The sequence below is a fragment of the Hyperolius riggenbachi genome, chromosome 1, assembly GCF_040937935.1.
Source record: "Hyperolius riggenbachi isolate aHypRig1 chromosome 1, aHypRig1.pri, whole genome shotgun sequence".
Taxonomy (NCBI): Eukaryota; Metazoa; Chordata; class Amphibia; order Anura; family Hyperoliidae; genus Hyperolius; species Hyperolius riggenbachi.
The window spans coordinates 468,299,892-468,324,246 of NC_090646.1; the positions used below are offsets into that span (position 1 = coordinate 468,299,892).

Here is a 24,355-nt window from a genome sequence, read left to right on the forward strand (position 1 = left end):
TTTGAGTAGCCAATCGCCCATTAGTAGACGATCGGTTACATTGGCTACTTTAGAGTCCATTGTTTGAACATTGGTAGTTAGTGTAAGGGGATAGGAAGGGAGAATAGAGTTAGGCACTAGGAGGGTGGGTTAGTGTTAGGCACTAGGAGGGTGGGTTAGTGTTAGGCACTAGTGTGTGTGTGGGGAGGGGGGGGGGGGGAGGTAGTGAGAACAGACGCTGGGCGAGTCTATAGTAATCCAGGAAAAGAACTAGTCCCGGCAGAACTCAACCCTTCTGCCGGGACTAGTTCTTTTCCTGGATGATTGAAGCTGAGGAGTGATGGACCTCTAACCCGGATAGGACTCCCCAACAGATATACCATTTTTATCCCAGAGGCGGGCAGATACCATACAGATTGCGAGTCTATAGTAAATCATCAGTAATATGACATTATCGATATTTGAACTATCAAAGCAAATGTGATCAGCATTGAAACCCCCTCAGTGTGCTATGATACCTTTTCAAGCATACACTATGGCCCTTATTCAATTCACTTTTTCTCTTAAGTTTTCTTCTATGTGATATTTTCACATGTTATCAATAAAATGCCTTTTAAGCCACCAGTGAGCAAGACAATGCTCAGAATAATTTTTACACTACTTCTTCACCTACTCTTTGGTTTCAATTACAGGGTTCTCCTAGGAGAAAAGTCAAGAGAAAAAGTGGATTGAATGAAGGTCTATGACATAGTTAAGGGCTCTGCCTTTGACATGGGAGACCAGTGGTTGAATCCTGACTAGGGTCAGTTCCTATTCAGTAAGGAGTCCTTGAGCAAGACTCCCTAGCACTGCAGGGTGGCCTCTATAAAACTTTGACACAATGAACTCAATTCACATACATAAGGAATCATACACATTATTATACAGCAAAGGATCATAAACATAAATCTAAAAAGAAAATGGAAAATGAAAGCAGGAATGGATTTTGTATGTCTGTGAATTATCCTGACAAAGGAGGGGTACCTGCATCCCGCTGGGGATGTCATACACAATGCGGATAGTCTTGTACTCTGGGTACCCCGGCAAAGAGTGTGGAATGACATGGAACTCCATCTTCCCTGGAGGCTGTGTGCCCGTCTTCTCTCCATAGATTGCTTTACAGGTGGGGCACTGCAAGCTGCCATCCTGCACAGGAAAACATCACAAGTGTGAGGAGGATGACAATAACATACAGCTCGGGTATTGCATACAGTAGATGATTTGCTTACAGACATCAGATGAGAGAAGCATACAAGAACCACAAATGTATTGAGATGTTAGATAGTTCTCTTATGGACTGGACCATTTCATGCACGCTATGTACAAGCATCCCCCCACTATAACTCTGCTCTGGGAGAATATAATCAGCCTGGTAGTATTTTTCTTCTTCCTTGAATCAGAATCATATTACCCCTTACTTGGCCCCTCTGCCTCTGTAGCAATGAATAGGTCTGCTGGGCCAAGCCCAGGCTGCTATACGGTCATCCATATTCACTGGCAGCAAACTCTATCTGGCTGCTTGATTGAGTCTGATGTCTCACACCGAGTCTTTACCAAGCGTAAAAACTGTGTTGTTCAGAAGCACCCAAAGACCAATCATCTACTGTATATTCTTTACATAGAGCCATAGCTCCCAACTGATTGTCCCTCTTTTGGAGGGACAGTCCCTCTTTGGGAACCAAATTTCTCTGTCCCTCTTCCTTATTTTTCCCACTTTCAGGACTGATGTACAGATCTGTGATAATATATGTATTTTTCTACAGCAATAATTGTTTTACTGACTCTAAACTTTCTATTCCCATCAATTAAATTGATACATTTCTTGTTTTTAAAAGTTAAAATGAAGAAAAACGAAAGATAATAGGTAGGATCAATGTGGTTTGAATAATAAAATGACATCCTTTGATACTGAATTCTTTGTGATATGCAAGGAGAGGGGTGTGCTGGGGGCGTGGTTAGGGGTGTGACAGAGGCATGTCTTAAAGAGACTGAAGCCTCATTAAATCACAGTTTTTTCTTCACAATGCTGTTAAGCATGATTGCCCCCTCTGAAACGCCGCATTCCCGCGGCTGAAATCTCAATTAATCCCCTTAAAACCCCAGGGCAAAAATCGAAGACTTTCCTGGTCCTGGATTTTGCTGCCAGGGGAGGCAGAGCTTTGGGCTGTAGCTCTGCCTCCATTCATGTCAATCTGCGCTGATCACTGCCTCTCCCCGCCCCTCTCTGTGAAGGAAGACTGAGAGAGGCGGGGAGAGGCGGAGATCCACACAGATTGACAGAGTAGAGGCAGAGCTACAACCCAAAGCTCTGCCTCTACATGGAATCGCTGCCCTAATCTCCCCCTGGGGATTTTGGTAGGATTAATTGGGACTGCAGCCACGGGGATGTGGCGTTTCAGGTAGGACAATCATGCCTGAAAGGATTGTGAAGAAAAAACAGTGATTTAGGGCCGCTTCAGACTCTCTTTAAAGTGTACCTCCTTCTTATCTCAAAAAGTTGGGAGGTATGATAGAGCTGTTAACTTCACAGAGACCAGATATTCCTACAATTTTACAAATCAATTCTCTGCTTTCAAATGATTGCTGCATAAACTCTAACCACAGAAAAGCTCTAAAAATATAATCTTTAAAGAACCACTATCATGAAAACCTATAAATATAAGCCCTCCCCAGAATGTAAGCCCTAGCAGCAGCTTACATGACACCAACAGTCCTGTATATGTGTCAGGCAATTTGTGTTTTTGTTGGAGCCAGCCCTCCTGATCTGTGGTGATAAGCATCAGCAGCACTTCACCTCTTCACCTTTTCCCAGGACACACAGCTTATCCTAGCATAGCTCTGGGGAGCCTGACAGAGTTCTCTGTCTGCAAGAAATAGACTCTTACCAACATGATCAGCATAATCAATTTCTGTATTGTATTGTATAGAATTCACATGATTTACCGTGCTTTATTTTCGAAAGCAGAAGTTGCATAGTCCAACTGCCAGAATTGTGTGCATAGGTATAGGCATGCTGCCTGGCATCTTTGTGTAGGTCCTTTCCAGGGAATGCTTTTGAAAACACACTACCGCAATCATGAAAAATTGCAAATTGTAAGATTTAAGCACCCCAGGACAGTAAGGGTGGGGGGGGTTAAGGGTCAGGCGCCACCAGGAGGTTTTAGTCCCCAAATTCTAGACCAAAATTTCAGGTTAGCAATGTTACTGTGGAAACTGTTTAAAACTTTTTTTCTTGTTTGGCGTTATTCTTGGGTGTCCCCTCGGAGAGATCTGACATCCTGTCTCTGGGACCTCAATGGATCTCCGTGACTTGGTAGTCTTGGGGACCAGAAATTGAGCCCAGTAATTAAAACTAGTTGGGTATTCTAACTTGTCCCACACTACAAAAATGTTTTAAAAACTGGCTTTAAAGGCACCAATTTTCCTGTAGTTTAACTGAATATATTATTACTGGTAGGTAGTCCCTAAAAGTTAATAGATGGGTTTTATTGTTCTGTCAGAATGCCAACATTGTTTCTGTTACTATGGAAGGATAGTTGACTTAATGAATTATTTTGCATTGAGGGTAGAGGGGATTCTCCTTTCCTGAGCATTCCTCTCCTTACCTTGTTGCCATTGTTATACATGGCCACCAGGCACAGAACGTGATACATGTGATTACATTTCCCCAGCTTTCCGACCAGGTCTGCGCGGATCCCTTTGTGAGTGAGGACGCCCTCATAGCCAGACGCAGTGACCAGACGTTCCATACAGATGGTGCAGTCCTAAAACAGCAAAAGAAAATTGTAATGATATGAAGCATCATGCAAACTTTTGTGATCATTTTAGGGGATGTGAGATGTATGCTGGTGGCGTCTGAGAGGGACCACACTGGCCAGGCTCTGCTGGGACATATTTTTCAGGCCTCCTATTACTTCATATTATACTAAGTATCACCTCCACTATGTTTGTAGTTTGAGTTTTCCATCTGTGCTGCTCTTATATACATCCTAATGTTTGGACACTTGTTATACCAAGGATGGCCAAGAAAATGCAAATAATTTAGAGTTGATGCAAACTTTATTGTAATTGTATGCAAATGTATCTAGCTTAAAAATTGACCAATCAAATGCAACCACTGTTTATCTGGTGCATTTTCAAGCTACATGAATTTGCATAAAATTAACACATCTGCATCAGCTTGGAATTATTTGCATCTCATTAACATAGCCCTGGTTATCACTTACGTTTTTTTATTTGGCACTGAACAATAGGGTCAAGCAAGATTAGCTATGTGAGAAGCAAAACTGTCCCCGAGCGAGAGAAGGCCTGGGCTGTGGCACAGAGGGCTAACTTACCTACATCACTTCCTCTAGCCATTGCACTGCACACTGCTCTCCATCCTCCCGACTGTGAAAGCAGAAGTGCTGGGAAGATGGAGAGCTTCCCGCAAATCTTGCTCATCCCTACTGAAGACTTTTGGAGACTGGGATAAGGTAGAGTATTTTGATTCATTTATGCTCTGTTCATTCTTTTTTATATGGATAGGTGCACTTTTTGAATTATTTGTTTGCATTGTGCATTTGAATGATAGTTCATGGTCAGTGGACACACCGGATCACTAAACCCAGGTTCCACTTGTTCTGGGGACCTTTTGTGTCCCAATGATTGTGAATATGAATATTTATCTCATGTTTGCATTATTGTGATAGGTGTTTTTTTCCTGCATACTTGTACACGGTACAGCCCACACATATAGCTGATTAAACTATACCTGAGATTGGTAAATATGGAATACATGTCATATGGTTCTTACGGCAGCTGCCAGTTGGGTTGGGTTTTTTTTGGGTGGGAAGGGGGGTTGCAATAAAGATTATTAGATGTATTAGTAGAGCAGTTGTCAAGATATCATTCCTTGTTTAGAAACCGAGGAAAAAAAGGCTGGGGCACTGTCCGTGTTCAACAGCTTCTGAATGACAACTAATTGCAGTGACAAGGACCCTTGTTCACACGTTCACTTGGACAGAGCCCGGACCCATTTTCCTTTGGTTTCTCAGGCTAAATCTGCTTTTCCAGCAAATGCTCTGTAAACAGGGAGACCTGCCTTCAGCAGCAATGAGTTAAGATTAACTATTTTGCTGCCATGCCCCATCCCCAGCTCCATGGAGTGCCAGGTATCCTTCTTTTGATTTATCCCCTTATTCAGTTTCAAAATATGAATGTGACCTGCAGTTAGCTATGAACAGGCCAGTCCAGCTGTTGCACTTACCTCATCTGGTGGAGACTTCACTTTCTGTATGTATCGTCGCACAACTTCTTCTGGATTCTTGCCTGTTAATGTTAGGGAGATACTTTTATTGACCACACTGGACCAACAGAAATTTGCCTTCTTAAAACAGAAGGTACATGAGATTATTCAGGATGGAGTGAGCATGTGAGGTCTCCCACAATGCAGCACTCCTGTCCTCTTCAGCCCCCTACACACTCCTAAAGGTGGCCACACACGACACAATAAAATGATCCGATTTTACGGCAATTCGATAAAAATGATCAGATCTCCCAAAAAAATCGAAAGCTTTTTTTTCATTCGACTGAAAAATCCGATCGCCCGATTACCCGTTTTCTTCGATTTTTATCGATCTGGAATGCCAGATATTTTTCTTCAATCTTTCTAAAGATTGTATGGTGTGTGTTAGATTGTCAACTTATTAATATACACACCCTAGCAATTTTGTCAGCGTTTTCAATCATTTTTATCATAACTGGGGAAAAATGTAACATACGTGTGTGGTACATTGGTCAGATCTTTGAAATGTTACAATCAGTGAGAAAAAATGATTGCAATTCTTACATTGAACAGATATTTAAAAAATTGTATGGTGTGTTGCCACCTTAAGAGTTCTGGTTCACCATGAGCTTGCTTAGCAATCTGTCACACTGAATTACTGCATTTTAACTCAGAAGCTTTCCTATGCACTCCAGCCAAGGAGATCGGTGGTACTGCATTAGGCTTATTTATCGTAGGAACTACCAGACAGACTATCATTGGAAGATAAACGTAATTATTTAAGCTTGGACTGAATTGTTAGCGTACACTTTATATTTCAAATAGGGCAAAAAAACCTGAAAATATTCTCAATCAGGTTAAACTACACTGAGGAACTTTTTTTTTCTTTTTTTTACCAACTAGACTGGATTGATTGTTGTCTTTGTGCCTTGTGCAGAGCCTTCACCTCATTTCCCAGTAAACTATGCCACATAGGGAACAGGAAGTAAATAGAAAGCCCACAAATCAGGAAACAGCAATAAAGGCTGTTTCACATTGCAAGAGCTTTTGATTTTAAAAGCTACTGCTAATGCAATGCTATGAGATTGTTCTCACTTGAGCGATGTACTTTTATAAAAATCCCCCATAGCATTGCATTAGCAAGAGCTATTAAAATCACTAGCTCTTAAAAAGCTCTTGCAGTGTGAACCAGGCATAAAAAGCAATTTCTAGCAGGATCTTTTTTGTGTTTTTATTGCTGTTTGTGACATTCTCCTGTACTTCCCATCATAGTGAAATGTGTTACAGAAATTGTAAGGAAATCCTAACAACAAGAACACAGATAACAGTATAAAAAGTTTTCTAAAATTTCCTTTATGAATAACTAAAAAGCTCTTATTAAAGTTCCAACTGCAATCACAAACACTGGTGCGCACGACAGCCGGGGGCCCCAGCCTCTCTTAGGCTGCCACTTGGAACAAAGCTTTCTCAAAAAAATCATCTTATTCCAGAATAGAAATGTCTAAATAAGACATTAGACTAAACACTATATTGTGCACATTTGCACATAACTGCATGTTCTATCTACCATAATACGTTTTGCTGGGCACCCTCTCAACAGACACAACTATTGTCTCTACCTTCACCGCTTAAAAGCCTCTGGCAGGGCCCACTCCCCTAGAGTTTCCAGCTTGATTATGCAACCTCACTATCTGACAACCCTCTAGTGCAGGGCTTTTCAACCTTTTCACTGTACCACTTGTATCGCCTAAAAAATTTCACGTACCACCAGTGTGCTTGCGCAGTAGATCTAACCTGATCAGGCTCAGCTGTTTCCACCGGACCCCGAGCGGAAAGTCGCTACTGTGCACGTGCTCGCACAGAGAAGGAGATCTTCGGGGGTTCCCGGAGGCTTCCCCCTCACGAGGTAAGTACCACCCAGGGGCACTTTTTTCTTACAGGTACACTTTAAGAAAATGAGGGCATATGGGAGGAGAATTGCAGGAGGCATTGGTGGGGAAAAGGATTCAATTTATATTGATAGCCTACAGATTGCCATTACTGGCAGTCTGCAGGTAGACAGCCAATATCGGTAGCCTCCCCCTCCACCAGAGAGCTGGGCAGTGACTCACCACAAAGTTTGGTTCTCCCTTGCTCGCTCCTTGCAGTGCTGCCCTGCGGAATAGTTCACACCTCAGATCAGTGGTAATCTGGCCGCAGTGAAGAGATAGCCAGGCAAACGGTGCACAGTGATGGCACGTCTACTTCAAATACAATAAAGTGACATCACTGTTCACTTCCAGTATTTGAAGTATACTACTTCTGTATTTGAAGTATACCTGCCGTCATTGTGCACCATTCGCCTGTCTGTCTCCATATGTCGCAGGGCAGCACAGCAAGGAGCAGGACAGGACCAGGACAAGTGGCAGGCGGGCAAATAAGTGACAGGCAAACTTGGAGTGTACCACCTGGCCAACAGCAAAGTACCACTGGTGGTATGCGTACCACAGGTTGAAAAGCCCTGCTCTAGTGGACTAGAAGAGACTCTATTTCGAAAAAATACACTGAACTACTGTTATCAAAGACATTTGCATGATATAGTTTTGTTGTGAGTTCCTTGTATGTCCTACCTTGTATATTAACCCATTTATCTATTGTGCAACTCTGCATAATATGTTGGCGCCTTATAAATACAATAAATACAATAAATAATAATATCTCCTACTACTACGGGGAACCAAAGGCCGACCAGGGAAAGCTATATAGTGATGGGGGACCACTAGACCACCAGGGAATGCATACATTAGTAAGGAATTGATCACTCACGTTTTGGTTTAACAAACATTTTTTTGGAACTCTGTTCACAATATTTTGGAACATTGTCACGTTTTTCAACAATTCAGACAAAACAGCATCAATAAGGTTAGGCAAAAATATTGAGTGATAGGACCAGGTCATTGTTTTGACTTATTCCAAAGGTGTTCAGGGAGGTAAGGGTCTGGGCCCTGTACAGGCAAGTCATTTTTTTTCACCTAACGCACTGTATACCATTTCCTCATGCAGCTAGTTTTGTGCATAGCAGAATGGTTGAGTAAAATAAGAGACCATGCTAAAACAATGTGTAATCCAATTCATTTTTTCTCCTAGGGGATATTTTCACATCTCATCAATCAAATGTTTTTTAAGTCACCAGCAAGCAAGAAAATAGAATAATTTTTGACAGTACTTTTAACCTACTGTTTGGTATTTTTTCAAATACAGAGTGCTGAAAACTTATTTTAAACAGAAGATTAAAAATTTCTCCTAGGTGAAAATTTAGGGTAAAAAGTTCATTGAATAAAGGTCCTATGACTTATACTTCTACACATTAGGTAAAAGAAAAATTATTTTAAGCAGAAGATGAAAAAATATCTCCTTGGAGAAAACTGAGTGAATTGGATTGGGCCAAAAGCTGGACGCACAATTCTCTAGAACGTCACTGGATGCTAACATAAATGAACAAACCACGAAAAACAACTCCCTATCATTAATAATCCACCACCAAACTTTACAGTTGGCACTATTAATGCAAACAGGCAGCGTTATGCTGGCAGTAGATAAACCCATATTAGTCTGTCATACTCAACACTTATTGTTTCTTCACTCCAGAGAACATGTTTCCAATGCACCAGAGTCTTAGGACTCTTTTATAGTGTACGCTGAAAAACTGATCTGTTTTTACTGATCAGATGTTCCATAGCAGTGCATTGTGAAAAAGCTTCATTTTTCCAGTGTACAGCGTGAAAGAGGCCATAGGGGAAACATGGACAATACCATCACCTGGGCTGAACCTCAGTTGTCCTTTCAGTTATAACTGAAAGCAACAGATGCAGTGTGAAAAGTGAAAGGAGTCTTCTGTTGTGTGTTCTACATTGTCCATGGTGATTTTATGTGCAACTGCTCAGCCATAGAAAATCATGAAACTCATGACAGACAGTTTTTAGCCTGATGTTGTTGGAAAGGGGCATTTTTTTGTGTGCAAAATGCTTCAGAGAAAGCACTGGAGCTCCCCATGCTGTAAGTCTGTGTGGTCACATGACTGACCTGTTGCACATAGAGGTTCTGTTCCACATTAACAGAGCTCACTAATGGCCCATACTCACGAGGGACTTTTGTCGCCTCAACACGCGGCGCGCGCGTCTTGCGGGACAGGTCGCCCGTGAATATGGGCCGCGCGCACCCCGAACTGTCGCCTGGAACGGGCGCGCAACCCGAACTGTCGCCCGTCGCTGATGTCGCCAGGCGATTGAAATGTTCAATCGCCTGGCGAAGGTCGCCGCCGCAACTCCGCCGCAGCTGTCGCTAGTCCGCGTGAGTACGCGGACTAGCGACAGCAACCTCCATTGGGATACGCATAGCTTCCGGCGGGGGGAGGAGGAACGTCGGCGACAGCTTCCGTCGCGGCCGCTGGTCCCTCTTCCGCGTGTGTATGCGGAGGGACGTGGCGACGAGCTGTCGCCGGCCTGTCGCCCACACGCTCACGTGTGCTGGCGACAGGCTACTTTTGCTGCCCGTGAGTATGGGCCATAACAGTTGACTGGGGCCTGTCCAGCAGACCAAATATTTGATGAACTGAATTGCTGAAAAGGTGGCATCCTTCCACATTGCCACAGTGACTGCCACTAAGCTCCTCAGTATTCTACTTCAAATGCTCATGTAAAGTAACTACTCACTTGGTTTCTACGCAAGCAGAGTGATCATACTTGTGGCCAAGCAGTGCAACTGAATATGTTTTGTAGCATAAACAGTGCAGAAGTTCTGTAGCGTAAACAATACAGAATCAGCAGTTTGGAACTCTCACTAGAATCCTTTTGTTTCCTCTTCCAAATAGTGATTTGTTAAATCATGTTGTAAAGCTGTGCTTCAAAAGAAGAAATCCTCTTTGCAATGTTGAGTTTAAGTATAGGTAATCCTCAGGACAGATTAGAAACCATCCCTAAAGATCTAAACTGCCAAATGTTTTTGAAGCTTAAATGCGCTATGCAAGTCTGTAAACCTGCATGAGAAACAAAGCGGTCTGAAGTGCTTCCAACTAGCCTCCCTATATAGGTAAGCAATAGGGAGAGTTCCCCATGTCTGGTACACTGTGCAGAGATATTCATAATGCCAGTGCTCAGACTCCCGAGAATCTGCTCCTGACAAGTGGTACAAGGGAGGATTTTAATTATATCCACATCTGCATAGAAAGAGTGAGCAGACTTTATAGATTGCAGAGAAGGAATCTGTATCTGTACTATCCTATAGTCAAATGTCTCCACTGTGCATTGTCAGTTACGAGCAATTAATACAACAGTACTCCTATAGCTCCAGGGTAGCCAACAATTTTATTAACCTGATGGCCTACTCCCCTCCCAGTAAGTGTAAGATTTGTTGTTTTTTGTTGTAAACAGTGGTGGTCTCTTAATGCAGAGCTTTGTAGTTCCCTGGTCACCTGCGTAGCACTGCCTTCTGGGAGGGGAGGCATAGCTAAGATGGCACTTTAAACCTCACCCAACAACAAGAACAATGGTGACGCATGTTAATGAGGTGTCACTTAACTCTCCCTATCTTCTGATGCTGCCATAAACTTATTTTAGACCTCTACCAATAACATACGGTGTTGTCAAGATACACTCATCAATGGCAGTCAAAGGTTTAACCTTCCTGGCGGTAACCCCGAATGTAGTTCGGGGTCAGCCGCGCAGGAGGATTTCTCAGGCCCTGCTGGGCCGATTTGCATAATTTTTTTTTGTTACATGCAGCTAGCACTTTTCTAGCTGCGTGTGCATACCGATCGACGCCGCTCCGCGCTGATTCGCCGCTACCAAGACGCCGCCCCTTCCCCCTCAGACCCCTTGCGCAGCCTGGCCTATCAGCGCTAGGCAGCGCTGAGGGGTGGATCGGGACTCCCAATGACGTCACAACGTCAATGACGTCAGTGACATCATCCTGCCCGTCGCCATGGCGATGGGGGAAGCCCTCCAGGAAATCATGTTCTTTGAACGGGATTTCCTGATCGCAGATCGCCGGAGGCAATCGCAGCGGGTGGGGGGATGCCGCTGCACAGCGGCTATAATGTAGCGAGCCCTGGGCTCGATACATGATTTAAAAAAAAAAAAAATTTAAAAAATGCTGCGCTGCCCCCTGCCGGTTTTTAATAGACCGCCAGGAGGGTTAAAGGACAACTGAAGTGAGAAGAATATGGAGGCTGCCATATCGATTTCCTTTTAAACCATACCAGTTAGTTGCCTGGCAGCCTTGCTGATCTATTTGGCTCCGGTGGTATCTGAATAACACCGGAAACAAGCATGTGGCTAATCTTGTCAGATCTGACAATAATGTCAGAAACTCCTGATCTGCTGCATGCTTGTTCAGGGTCTATGGCTAAAAGTAAAAGTATTAGAGGCAAAGCATCAGCAGGGCAGCCAGTCAACTGGTATTTTTTTTAAAAGGAAATAAATATGGCAGCCTTCTTATCCCTCTCAGTTCAGTTGTCCTTTAAAGACAACACTCTTGACCCCATAGCTGTAAATCTGTCCCTATAATTATCTCCTACAAAAATAAGCCAGTATCCTAGAGAATGATGAAAACGTCTGCAGCTGATAATCTGCAAAAAAAAATTTCTTGAAGAAAAGATCCATTCCAAAGGTTATTCCAGGGCCCAATCCCCAGACACCGCATAGAGTTCTCATTTAAGAGCAACATCGCAGGAGTGGGGAAGTTCAGCTCTGAAGAGAAGGCTGCAGATTTTCCTAATAACACTCTGCTATTTCACTGGCATGGATGAGCCCACTTTAGTGCAGCACTGAGGTGACATATAGTGACATATACAGTAGGTGACATAAAGAAGAATGTACTAAATCAGTGTTTCTCAACATTTTATTGGTATGTACCCCTTTTAAAACCCTGTACTCACCAAGTACCCCCTAACATAGTAAACATTATCACAAGTACCCCCTTGACAAATATATATTTAATTGTAGTACATGATAATTGGTTCTAAACAATTTCCAAGCATTTACCATTGCTTTTAATTAGCCAAAACACTAATTTGGTGCTGTTTAAATAAGATTTTATAATTTTCTAAGACTCTTAATTTGTTATTCTTGGTTAAGTATAATCAAGCCTGAGTACCCCCTGGCACCATCAGAAGTACCCCCTGGGGTACGCGTACCACACGTTGAGAACCTAGGTACTAAATTACTCAGGATACCCGCTTTTACGTTATCCTGGTTTCAGCATTAGTAACACTTATTTACAGTATATTTCTATATTACTGTATGTTGGTATATAGCCCCACCCTCCTAGTGATGTTTTAGCCTAGGCTATGATGTCATGAATCATTAGCAGAGACAACGTAACACCTTGGTCAAACTTCAAAGAAATTGATGAAGAAGTCACATCAAGCATCCTCCTTCACGTCCGCCTAACTACCTGTGACCTGGATCCTGGCCCAACACAGTTCATGTTGAACTGCCCCGACCTGTTCGTACCGGTATTCCTCAAAATTGTTAACTGTTCCTTACAATCAGGGATATTTCCTGCTTTACTGAAGGAAGCAATCATCAGGCCTCTCCTCAAAAAAACCCTCCCTGGACCCAGATGCAATGACCAGCTACAGACCTGTCTCTAACCTCCCCTTTCTGGGCAAGCTAATTGAAAAAGCTGTATACCTCCAGTTAGAAGCCAGAATCCTACAAAATAACAGTTATGACCCATTCCAGTCTGGCTTCAGGAAACACCACAGCACTGAAACTGCCCTCATCCAAATATGCAACCACCTGCTCATGGCAAGAGACAGAGGAGAGTGCTTGATCCTCATACTGCTAGACCTTTCTGCAGCCTTTGACACAGTTGACCATGACATCTTGATAAACAGGCTACAGGAATACTGCGGCATTGATGGCATAGTATTCAGTGGTTCCAATCCTTCTTGAGTGGCAGAACCCACAAAGTGTCTATGGGGCCCTTCCTGTCCACCCCTGTAACACTTAAGTATGGGGTGCCCCAGGGCTCAATCCTCTCTCCCCTGCTTTTCACGATTTACATGCTACCGTTGGGAAAACTAATCCAAAAACATGGCCTGACATACCACTGCTATGCAGATGACACCCAACTATATCTTTCCTTCAAGCCTGGTGTGACAGACCCAACTCTAACTATAAACGCCTGCTTACGTGAACTACAGCAATGGATGAATGACAACTGGCTGAAACTAAATGCAGACAAAACTGAAGTCCTTCTGATTGGAGGGCAGAGCATGATAACAAAACAACTTAACTTGCAGTCTTCACCACTGGGAATAGGAGGCACGGATCTACGCAGCTCTGATCATGTGCGTAGCCTGGGAGTTCTAATTGATGGGGATTTAAACTTCAGAACTCAAATCTCTGCTGTGGTGAAATCATCCTATTTTCACCTGAAGAACATTGCAAAAATCAAGCACCTCATACCCCCAGAAGATCTGCCAACGCCTGTCCACGCCTTCATCACATCCCGACTAGACTACTGCAATGCTCTCTACACTGGCCTTCCACAAAAGGTCTTGTACCGCCTACAGCTGATACAGAATACTGCTGCCAGACTGCTAACCAACCAACCCCGTCACTGCCACATAACGCCAGTCCTGCATTCCCTTCACTGGCTACCTATAGAATGGAGGGTCCTATTCAAGATCGGCCTACTGACATTTAAATCCCTGAATAATCTAGGCCCTGGATACATGAAAGATATGTTACAGCTGCGTAGCAATCCCCGCATTCTCAGATCCACAGGTTCTAATAATCTAGTCATACCCAGAGTCCACTTGAAAACTTTTGGTCCCAGAGCCTTCTGTCATGCTGCCCCTACGTTTTGGAACTCCTTACCTCAACAGATCAGGACAGCCCCATCCCTGGACGTGTTTAAATCCAGACTGAAAACCCACCTGTTCAGTCTGGCATTTGCAGAAATATAACTTTTGTTGTGTGAATACTTCATCCTACTAATTACTGAATCTGAGAGGGCCTAAGCGCTTTGAGTCCTATGGGAGAAAAGCGCTATAGAAATGTTATTGTATTGTATTGTATGAATCAGTCTCCTTCTAGTGCACTCTGGGAGACCAGGTATTGTTTCTGTTCTCTTTGGAACGCACAGTAAACAAACATATCACCATGATGCACCTTGTCAGCAGTAAAGATGTTGCCACCAGTCATAAATGTATGAATGTAAATCAGGGTGAGGAAAGATGTTACAATAGGCAAACACTGACTAAATAATTTATAAATTAATATTGTAAAAATAAGTGATTTTATTCATTACGTTATATTCAGTAAAGTACCTCTTTAAGGATAGAGTAATATATAACCCCTCTAGACCAGAAGCTGCTTTCACTGTCTGGTGTCAGCGTATTATCTGACTGTCCATTAATCAAACCCCTCATACTCCCTAGATAAGCGAAAGTGGTCATACTTTTCTTCAGATGCTTCTTCTTGGTCTTTCTGCAGATACCGCTGATGCCACTGACAGGTTTGATATCCTCTTTGCTGACGGGAGGGGGGTGCAGAATGGGTTTAGGGGCTCTGGTTAGGCAAACCGGCAATCCAGCAGCACACATCAGAATTCCAGTCATACCTGCGAAAAGGAAAAAGGTGCTCAACAAATCTGTACACAGAATGAACTCCACAGATATATGCTCTCATACTCAAATAGCTACTGCTAAGTTTCTATTCACATGAGGGCAATATGACGTCTGTATCGTCCACATGCCTGCAGGCCAGATAGGGATGTGCTTCTCTCCCAGGGACCCCTTCTCTCCCCACCTCACTTTCCTCCATCAGTGAGATTTAATACAGGGAAATATGATTTGCACAGCTCATTTAGAAGATCCACAAGAGCATGGTGGGGAACTGGACATTGCCTGCAGGGCAAAATCTGGCAAGAAGACTTGCATCAGATTGTGTATATAACCCTTATATAGCAGAAATGCAGCTTACACAGTAATTCTTCATGACAGTATGGTGAAGACTATATATAGCAGAACAAGGCTTGCATATGTATACATATTTTATTTATACTGGAAACCAAATTATCTAAATTATTTTAAAATACTATGGGTTTTTAGTATTATATGCACTTTTTATTATATGCACAATTGTTTGATATTCTCATATTCTCACATGACTACCTTCCTGTCTTATAAACCTCTGCTCATTTCACATACTGGTAATGGTACATATACAGTCCATGCTGCTTATATATGGTCTGTGATGTATAGTAATATCAATCAATCCAGTGGGAACCACTTCTTTGGGTCATTCCGCTACTGTGGTGACATAGAAGTTATATGAAAAGCGTAGGGCGATGCAAATCACTCCTTATCCCCATGGAGGTGAAGAATGCTTCCTGAAGTGTTGGATTATTGCCCTCTGATATCCTACATTTTACAAAGTCATTTATACTAATCTGCATAGTCCTGATTCAGTCCAAAGCATGACTCTGTGAGGTGTGCTATGAACTAGCAGTTCTGGTTTATACAAAAACCACACTAAAACAAATAGTTAATTCAGTTCCACCCCAAAAAAATGCACTATGTATGCCAAAGTCCAAACAAGGAAAAACACAGGGTTTTTTAGGAACAAATTCACGGTTTATTCTCCAATCATAAATCTTCTAAGTTGCACATATACAGTATGGACACGATTCAGAAATCCAATTTCACAAGAGAGACTGCCTTGAGTTCTGGATTCATGCTTGGTCTATGTGGTCATAAATGAAAGATTTACATGACTACAGCTGTGTATTATGAATGATCCTGCTTTCTGTACCTGTACTGGAAGTAATGACCTGAAGTTATCTTCTGTATTGTGTGTTTTTTAGTAAGGCTCAATAAGGCCAGTCTTACTTTGCTTTTCTGGATGGTTACCCCTCTTCTTACCCTCCTGGAAGCTGCTCTGGCCCCCTATTGCACACCTCCTTATGTTGGAATGTGCATGCACATGATGACATAATAGCCCACAATATGTAAGGGAACTAGGCTGTTCCAACAAGCCCAACCAGCCTTGTGCACCAATCCAGGTGAGGGGGAGGATGTGTAGAGGAGGAGGGAGACTATGTACATGTCACCCCCCCCCCCCCACCCTCAACACTAAGTGAACTGTAATTCAAGGTTTTAGTAACCTCAGCCATATAGTCACATGATATGATACAACAGGATCAGTATTCAGCAGATCTCAACCATGGAATCAACCGCAGAAGAAAAGCAAAGCAATTGATCATAGCATACCAAAAAGAAACAGGGATTGCACTCACAAATGTAGATCATATATCAGCTTTGTACGATATGTGTTTTCATCTGGCCTGGGCTGATAAATTAATATGGAATTCCACCAGTCCAATCCAGGAGCTATCAGGAAGTTCTTAGGAGCTGGTTAGGGATAACCTTAGGAGCCAGCGATAATTTTAAGGAGCTGTGCATAACTGATTCATCCAGCCCTCTGCTTGTAAGAGTATAAATCAGGCACATTCCTTTCTGGTGCAAGGTAGTGAATGATATACAGTATGTAGGATGATGAGTAAGAGTCAGAATCACAGCTAGCTACTACTGATGTGTATTTCTATTAAAAAAACATGTGTATACAGGTCCTTCTCAAAAAATTTGCATATTGTGATAAAGTTCATTATTTACTGTAATGTACAGCGTTTTCTGGCACACTTTTTCCTTCCCACAGACTTCCCACTGAGGTGCCTTGATACAGCACTCTGGGAACAGCCTATTCATTCAGAAATTTATTTCTGTGTCTTACCTTGTTGCTTGAGGGTGTCAACGATGGCCTTCTGGACAGCAGTCAGATTGGCAGTCTTACCCATGATTGCGGTTTTGAGTAATGAACCAGGCTGGGAGTTTTTAAAAGCCTCAGGAATCTTTTGCAGGTGTTTAGAGTTAATTAGATGATTCAGCTGATTAGGTTAATAGCTCATTTAGAGAACCTTTTCATTATATGCTAATTTTTTGAGATAGGAATTTTGGGTTTTCATGAGCTGTATGCCAAAATCATCAATATTAAAACAATAAAAGGCTTTGAACTACTTCAGTTGTGTGTAATGAATCTAAAATCTATGAAAGTCTAAAGTTTATCAGTACATTACAGAAAATAATGAACTTTATCACAATATGCTAATTTTTTGAGAAGGACTTGTACATTCATGAGGTTAAGCTCTGAGTTGACAATACCCCCATCCCACCTCTCTCTCCAGTATGCCTGTGCTCTGACTGGGAAAGTTCTGTATAGGTGTTACTGTCCCATGGTCCAGTGAAGTGGCCTGTTCTCATTGGCTGTGTAAGCATCCTGTCTCCCCCTCCCCACATCATTGTGTCACTCGAGGTGCAGGAATGCAAACATTAGTGTGTGCCAATCAGCAGCTATCTCTGTGGTCTGCACTCCTACATGGCACATAGTATTGAAGGGGTACTCCACTACCATTGTTTGGCAGCACTCCATCTCAATGAAAGATGGTGTTCTACTGAAGAAGTGTATTTAAACCAATGTCTGGTTACAGCTTAGTGCTGTGACTTCTGAACAGCATGTGGTTGCTTGAGACTTTGCTCTTGACTTCCAGGTTTCACCCTTGTTGCGAAACCAACTTCACCTGATATCCATCTGCCTTGACCCTAGCTACAAGTCCTGACATAGCTTATTACCAGCAGCCTTGACCTCAGCAACCTTGATTTGTCCTGATATCTCCTACTGTGGCTTGCCTGTCACTTTCCTCTAGTGAAATAAGCCTGGGGCTATGGGAAGCAAAAAATATGGTGTCCACTAGGAGTCCTAGCCCATTATCTCAAGCAGATTGCTCAGATAAAAAAAGACGAGGGGCTCCTTAGACTTCACACCTTGCGTAAAACCCATGTAGGTATGTAAAAGTTAATGATTCAGTAAGCACTTCACGATAGTACAAATGTATACATTTACTGTAGACATTTTAAGTCCAACATTCTGGGGCCTCTCAAGGACCTCTTTCTGAAGAACCAAAAATTGGAGTACGGCTGCAACTGCTTGCAGCGGGCTTCACATTCCTATTGGGCAAGCGCGTCTGGCTACATCTCTGCGCCATTTTTTAATAGGTCCTTGTGAGGTCTCTGAAACATACAATAAATATATCAAGTGTTCACTATTGTGGCTTGCTTACTGAATCATATGCAATTAACTTTTTCTCCTGAGTTTTCTACTATGAGATAATTTTTCATCTTCTCTTTAAAATAACCTTTCAGCACTTTGTAATTGAAAAATCAAAAAGTAGGTGAAAAAGTACTGTCAAAACTATTTGAGTATTTCCTTGCTTGCTGGTGGTTTAAAAAAACATTATATTGACAAGGTCTGAAAATATCATGTAACAGAAAACTCAGGAGAAACCGTGAATTGATGGACCCTTAACTTCTTAACTTTTACATACTGAATGAGGATGACACCATCTACTCTTTGATTATGAGTACCCACCAGGGCCAAACACCATTAGGATTGTAGGACACAAAACCCAAGCTTCTAGACGCTAAATGGGGTCACCCAGGACATTTCATACAATTGGTGGGTGGCTGTGTTTTGTTTTGTTTTAATGGCGGGGGGGGGGGGGGGGGCATTTGTCTCTGCCCCCAATAGGAGAATACCAAAGAGTGACTTAGAAGGGTGTAATATAGAACTCAACTTTCTCAATGTAGTTTATTTGAATTTCAAGCAGTTATAAGATGCTTCTGAGGGAATGGAGTTGCCAAGATTTTGCATATTATTTGAGGTCACTGTGAATAGCTAGGCATAAGAGTATGGGCTTGTTACTCTTTTTTTTTTTACACATCTGGACCAATACTGTGACTGGTAGAAAACCTGAGCACTCCCCTATTACAGTAACTGTTAGGAACCATGTGGAATAACTGTGTTACATGTATGTTTTACATGCTTGCATACAAGCTGGAATAGGATTTGCCATTAATTCCAGCAATTTATAGCACTGAACTAGTGGTATTGCCTTTTTCTCAACAACAGTGCAGTTTCTCCTGGGAGAAACACAGCATCATTAGGGGGCTTCACTCATCATCTACCAAAAGCTAAAATATCAGATTTCAGTGGAAAGAGTCTAGGTGGCCACAGTCCAGTATCTGCATGGGGCCTATCCACAGTCATCACACACATTTCCAGCAGTAAGGCTCCATATAACTGACCTGCCAGAGCCGGGTGCACAGGGCCTGTTCCATTAAGATTCTTCACAGGGAGAGCAGGTACGCTGCAAGAGAATAAACAACAACATAAACTTTGCATATATGAGGAATGAGTGACAGCAAATAAGTATTTCTGAATGAGGAAATAAGTTGTACAGAATTTGTCAATTCTTTTTTTTTACCCCAGGTCAGTTGAAGCCATCAAATAAATACTGTAATCACTCAACAGATAGCAGTGTCACTCACAGAAAAGACAGTGAGAATATTACTATTATTATTTAGTATTTATATAGTGTCGACATCTTCCGCAGCGCTGTACAGAGTATATTGTCTTGCCATTTAACTGTCCCTCAGACAGGCTCACAATATAATCCCTACCATACCCATATGTCTATGTATGTACCGTGTAGTGTATGTATTGTAGTCTAGGGCCAGTTTTAGGAAAAGCCAATTAACGTATCTGTACATTTTTGGGAGGTGGGAGGAAACTGGAGTGCCCAGAGGAAACCCACACAGATACAGAGAGAACATACAAACCCCATGCAGATGGTGTCCTGACTGGGATTCAAACCAAGGACCCAGTACTGCTAAACGAGAGCGCTAACCATTACGCCACTGTGCTGCCCATATGAATATGTTAAAAAGGATACTGAAATAGCATGTGCATAAGCTCTTACAGGTTTTTGATGCTAAATAATGTGGAGAAAAAAGTGGAGGGTGTTCTAGCCTGGCAGGGTGATGAACATCACCTGGCAGTCAAGGACCAGCTAGAGGAACTCACCAGTGGTCATGTGACAACTTTTTTAGATGAACCAATCACTAGCAGCTGCAGTATACAGCACCCAGTGCATTCAAGATGATAGAGAGTTATTGTTCTGCCCCAGACCTCAACACACTACTATCTAAAGTCCCTGACTTTCTATCCACTGTATCTATATTCATGTCATCCCGTTTCCTATAACTCAAATCATCATAAGATTTGAGGGACAAATAGTGCCTTTCCTTTGGCACCAAAATGGCAGAAATGTCTCTGGCTCACGGTGACTATCAACAGGTACTTTACTACCCTAGGAATGTTATAGATGTTAGCTAGCCATACAATCGTTAATAATGGCCTTCTGGAAAGCAATCAATCACTCCCTGATCAAAAGTCAACCATCTAGTACTAATTGATATAACTACCTTGTCCACTCAATCTTAGATTCCTGTGGAAAACTGCTTTAAGGCTGTTGATTCCTTTTTTTACGTACTCGCTTAACAATCATTTTCCTACACACCGGATCACCCTTCCAAATGATAAACAGCCTGAAATCAGTTGAAATATGACTGAGCATGATGGTGGCTATAGGCCACCAATATATTTGATTAAATTGGCCAGTTAAATCAACTCATGCATGACCAGTCTTAGTGCCACAGAATGGCATCCTCCATGAGATGCGTGTCCAGCTTAAAGACAAGTTCAATTTAAGGGCTCATTATTTTCTCTATAATTTTGAAACTATGCAATTAATCTCTGCTTAGGGGAGATAAATAACAATGCCGCCATTGTCACATAACACCAACTATGTCACACCGCCCACAACCTCAGATCAAAAGGATCCAATAACTTGACCACCCCAGAGTTCAACTAAAAACCTTTGGAGCCAGAGCTTTCTGTCATGCTGCCTCAACCCTGTGGAACGCCATGCCAAACTTAATCAAGACAGCGCTAACCCTGGACATGTTTAAATCAAAACTAAAAATGTATCTGTTTAGTCTGGCATTTATGATCACATTACTTTTTGTACTGTATGCATCACTAAGTACTGATATGAGAGAAGCTAGAAAGCTCATGCTCTTTGGGTCCTACAGAAGAAAAGTGCTTTATAAATGTTTCATTGTTGTTGCTGTCGTCTTTGTCTGGATATAAAAACATACTGAAAATGAAACGTTTTTGCAGTAGTAAAAAAAAAAAAACACCAGCAGACATGACCTACTGCATGAGACTGGAGATGAGGTAGATATTACATTTAATAATTTATTGTTATAGGTGCACTATATATGACAAGAACTACCTCCCGTTGCAGAGAAGACCTTTCTCAAGTTCAGCTTTCTTTTTAGTTCTACACAGTAGCAGATAAGTGGTGGCAATTTCTCTTACCGTCCTCGCAGTGTAATCTTCATACTGGTCAGGTTGTGCAGGCATAGATCCAGGTGAGGCTTTCTAGTAGGACTCAATACTGGAAAGTCTAAGCTGGATATATATATTTATACCTGTGTCTGATCGCTTGTCCCCCCCCCCCCCCTCTCCTCGGTGTGACATCACACAGTGCGTAAAGCCAGCTTCCTGACAAAGACACCACCTGCTCACCCCATTGATAAACCAGGATTATGGGAGATTAAGGGCTGAACGCTGGATCGCAGACACGTAGCAGATACACAGCTATTTATATACACAAATGTACAGACAAATGATCAGAATTGCCTCTCCCGTCATAAGTCAGGAAACTGTGCTCAGTATATTCCTCTGCACACAAAACTGCTTACGGAAGAGACTATTGGCCCTGAGGAACTCACAGAGTACAGCTGACGTTATTCCAGAAACCGGCAAAGTCCGGTAATCAGAATCACTTTTTACCCGATATGACTCCAGGAAGCTGAAATCTGATTGCATGCTATGGGTTACTCTTTGCTCTGGTTATTGGATAAAACTACACATAGATTTCAGATGGTAAGATGAGCAAAGCGCAATACAACATCAGAATATCCTACTTAGGAAAGAGCTGTATAGGGACATGCATGCTCAGCTTGGGTATGCATACAAGTTCATTTCTATTCAGGAGTGAGGGGGAGTAGACAAGAAACATCTGCCACCAGCCTAACCTTGAGGAAACACATATCCAATATTGTCCATTTCATTTTCGTCATATTTAGGGGTTAGGGAAGGGATGTCAAATGGCCAAGTAGAGATCTGATCGTTTACCATCCTAATTGTAAAAGATTGGGAGGAGATCCTCTGATACCTATATTACAGCTGAAGATACCTATATTAAACTCACTGGAGACAGTGTGACATTTGTTGCATCTTGCTAGGCAGTGCTGATGTTTATCTTTGTTCCTTCAGCTGCCTGAAAAACTGGCTAAAGGTGCCCATACACTCGTCAGATTGGCAGCAGATAGATAAGAAATGCATCTGATGATCTATCTGATGCGTTTTTAGTACATTTTTTACCAGGATAGAATTCCGAATAGATTTCAGTTTGAAATCTATTGGAATTCTATCTGATGGCATTTGTTTGCCATCAGATTTCCATTAAGGCCAATGCAAACTGATAAGCAATCTCATCAGATCGACCTAGATTTTCCATCCTGCCAGCTCAATGGAAATCCATCGAAATCGATCGAAATCGGCCATCGATCGGTCGATTGGCCAACCGATTTGCAAACGATCAATCGATCGATCGATCGGTCGGCCAGAAAATTGGCTGAGTGTATGGGCCCCTTAAACGGACCTTTGGTCCCGGTAAACTACAGTACTCTGATCTCCATAGGTTACAAAAAGATGTCTTACAATTCACATGGGCAAATAAAGGGGCACTTATACCTGCTAAAGCTATGTATTGGAATAAGCAACTAGGGAGTCTCTTGGTCCACAACTTTTTTTAAATACTATCCTGCATCTTAATTGGCACCATTCCATATGATATATACAGGCCGTCACTTTCCTCTCTGGGTCACCTTAGAAAATGAGAGACTTCAACCCCTCATATGGAAAGGATTGCTTTGGTCAACTTTCTTGAATCCCACTTCCTACAAATAAGCCTCATCTCTGACAGCCCATACTCTAGCATTATGGAAACACCTAAGGCAGTGATGGCTAACCTTGGCACTCCAGCTGTGACAAAACTACAAATCCCATCATGCCTCTGCCTTCCTGAGTTATGCTTAGAGTTGTCAGAGTATTGCAACGCCTCATGGGACTTGTAGTTCCACCACAGCTGGAGTGCCAAGGTTAGCCATTACTAGCCTAAGGCATACTTACCCCCTACGGTTAAGCCCTTCTCCCAGCCTTGAGAAATACAAAAATCCTGATTTTCCGGCTGGCCTCGATTCTCTTAGTTTTCTCTGGTGAAAAATTACTAAATGTACTATATATAGGCATGTGGCACCTTCGGGTAAGCTACCTGGTATACAGCAAATCGCTTCTAACTGCTCTATTCCTATAGCTGAATACTTTAGATTTCAGAAAATAAGACTACCCAACAAGAAATGGTTTGTATCCATGATACAACCAGAAAAGGAGTTCTGTCTCTCCGATATGCCCTGTAACCTGCAACTACAATCTACCTATCATTACCTGCTGGTCACTAGAATTTAGCTATCACTACCTGCTGTCCGGTAAAGTCTAATGATTGTTACCTCCTGTTCTCTGCAATTTAACGATCATTACCAGCCTGCCACTAGAATCTATCTATCACTATATGCTTGTCACTGGTATTATCCAACATTGGCATTTACTTGTTATTCTTGCTTAGTAAGTTACTATGTTCATAATAGTTTTTTTTATAGATTTTTAGAACAACTGTATTTTGATGTGTGACGTTGTGGTGTGTATGATTCTGGCTTAGTAATGGACGGGTAAAAGAAGTGTGGCACATTAATGCAGTTCACATAGGTTTGTATTACACCCAGGATTTGGCCCTGTCCGTGTCATAGGTTGTTGTGTGTATATTTTTTAGTTCAAATAGATAAATATGGGTTTGTATTTGCCTATATCCCTTAGCATCTGCTCTTCCTCGGTACCATAGCTGCTTACTAAATTTTAGTAAATATTTAGTAAGAAGCATGATGGCAATTTGAAATAAAGCCTTTTTTACTATAGGCTACCTTATTACAAATAGGGAAAG

The 24,355-nt window shown here is 42.2% G+C and overlaps 1 protein-coding gene across 1 annotated transcript in view; it reads right to left on the reverse strand.

Moving 5' to 3' along the window:
• The window catches only part of DTX1 (deltex E3 ubiquitin ligase 1), a 106,677-nt gene that overhangs the window by 7,066 nt on the left and 75,256 nt on the right, over window positions 1-24,355 (reverse strand). Inside the window, exons 4-8 of the mRNA XM_068240030.1 lie at window positions 19,473-19,534; window positions 14,732-14,893; window positions 5,267-5,328; window positions 3,624-3,782; window positions 1,003-1,164 (exon numbers count right to left, since the gene is read on the reverse strand). Of these exons, the coding sequence (XP_068096131.1) occupies window positions 1,003-1,164; window positions 3,624-3,782; window positions 5,267-5,328; window positions 14,732-14,893; window positions 19,473-19,534 (607 nt within the window). The remainder of the gene's footprint in view (window positions 1-1,002; window positions 1,165-3,623; window positions 3,783-5,266; window positions 5,329-14,731; window positions 14,894-19,472; window positions 19,535-24,355) is intronic.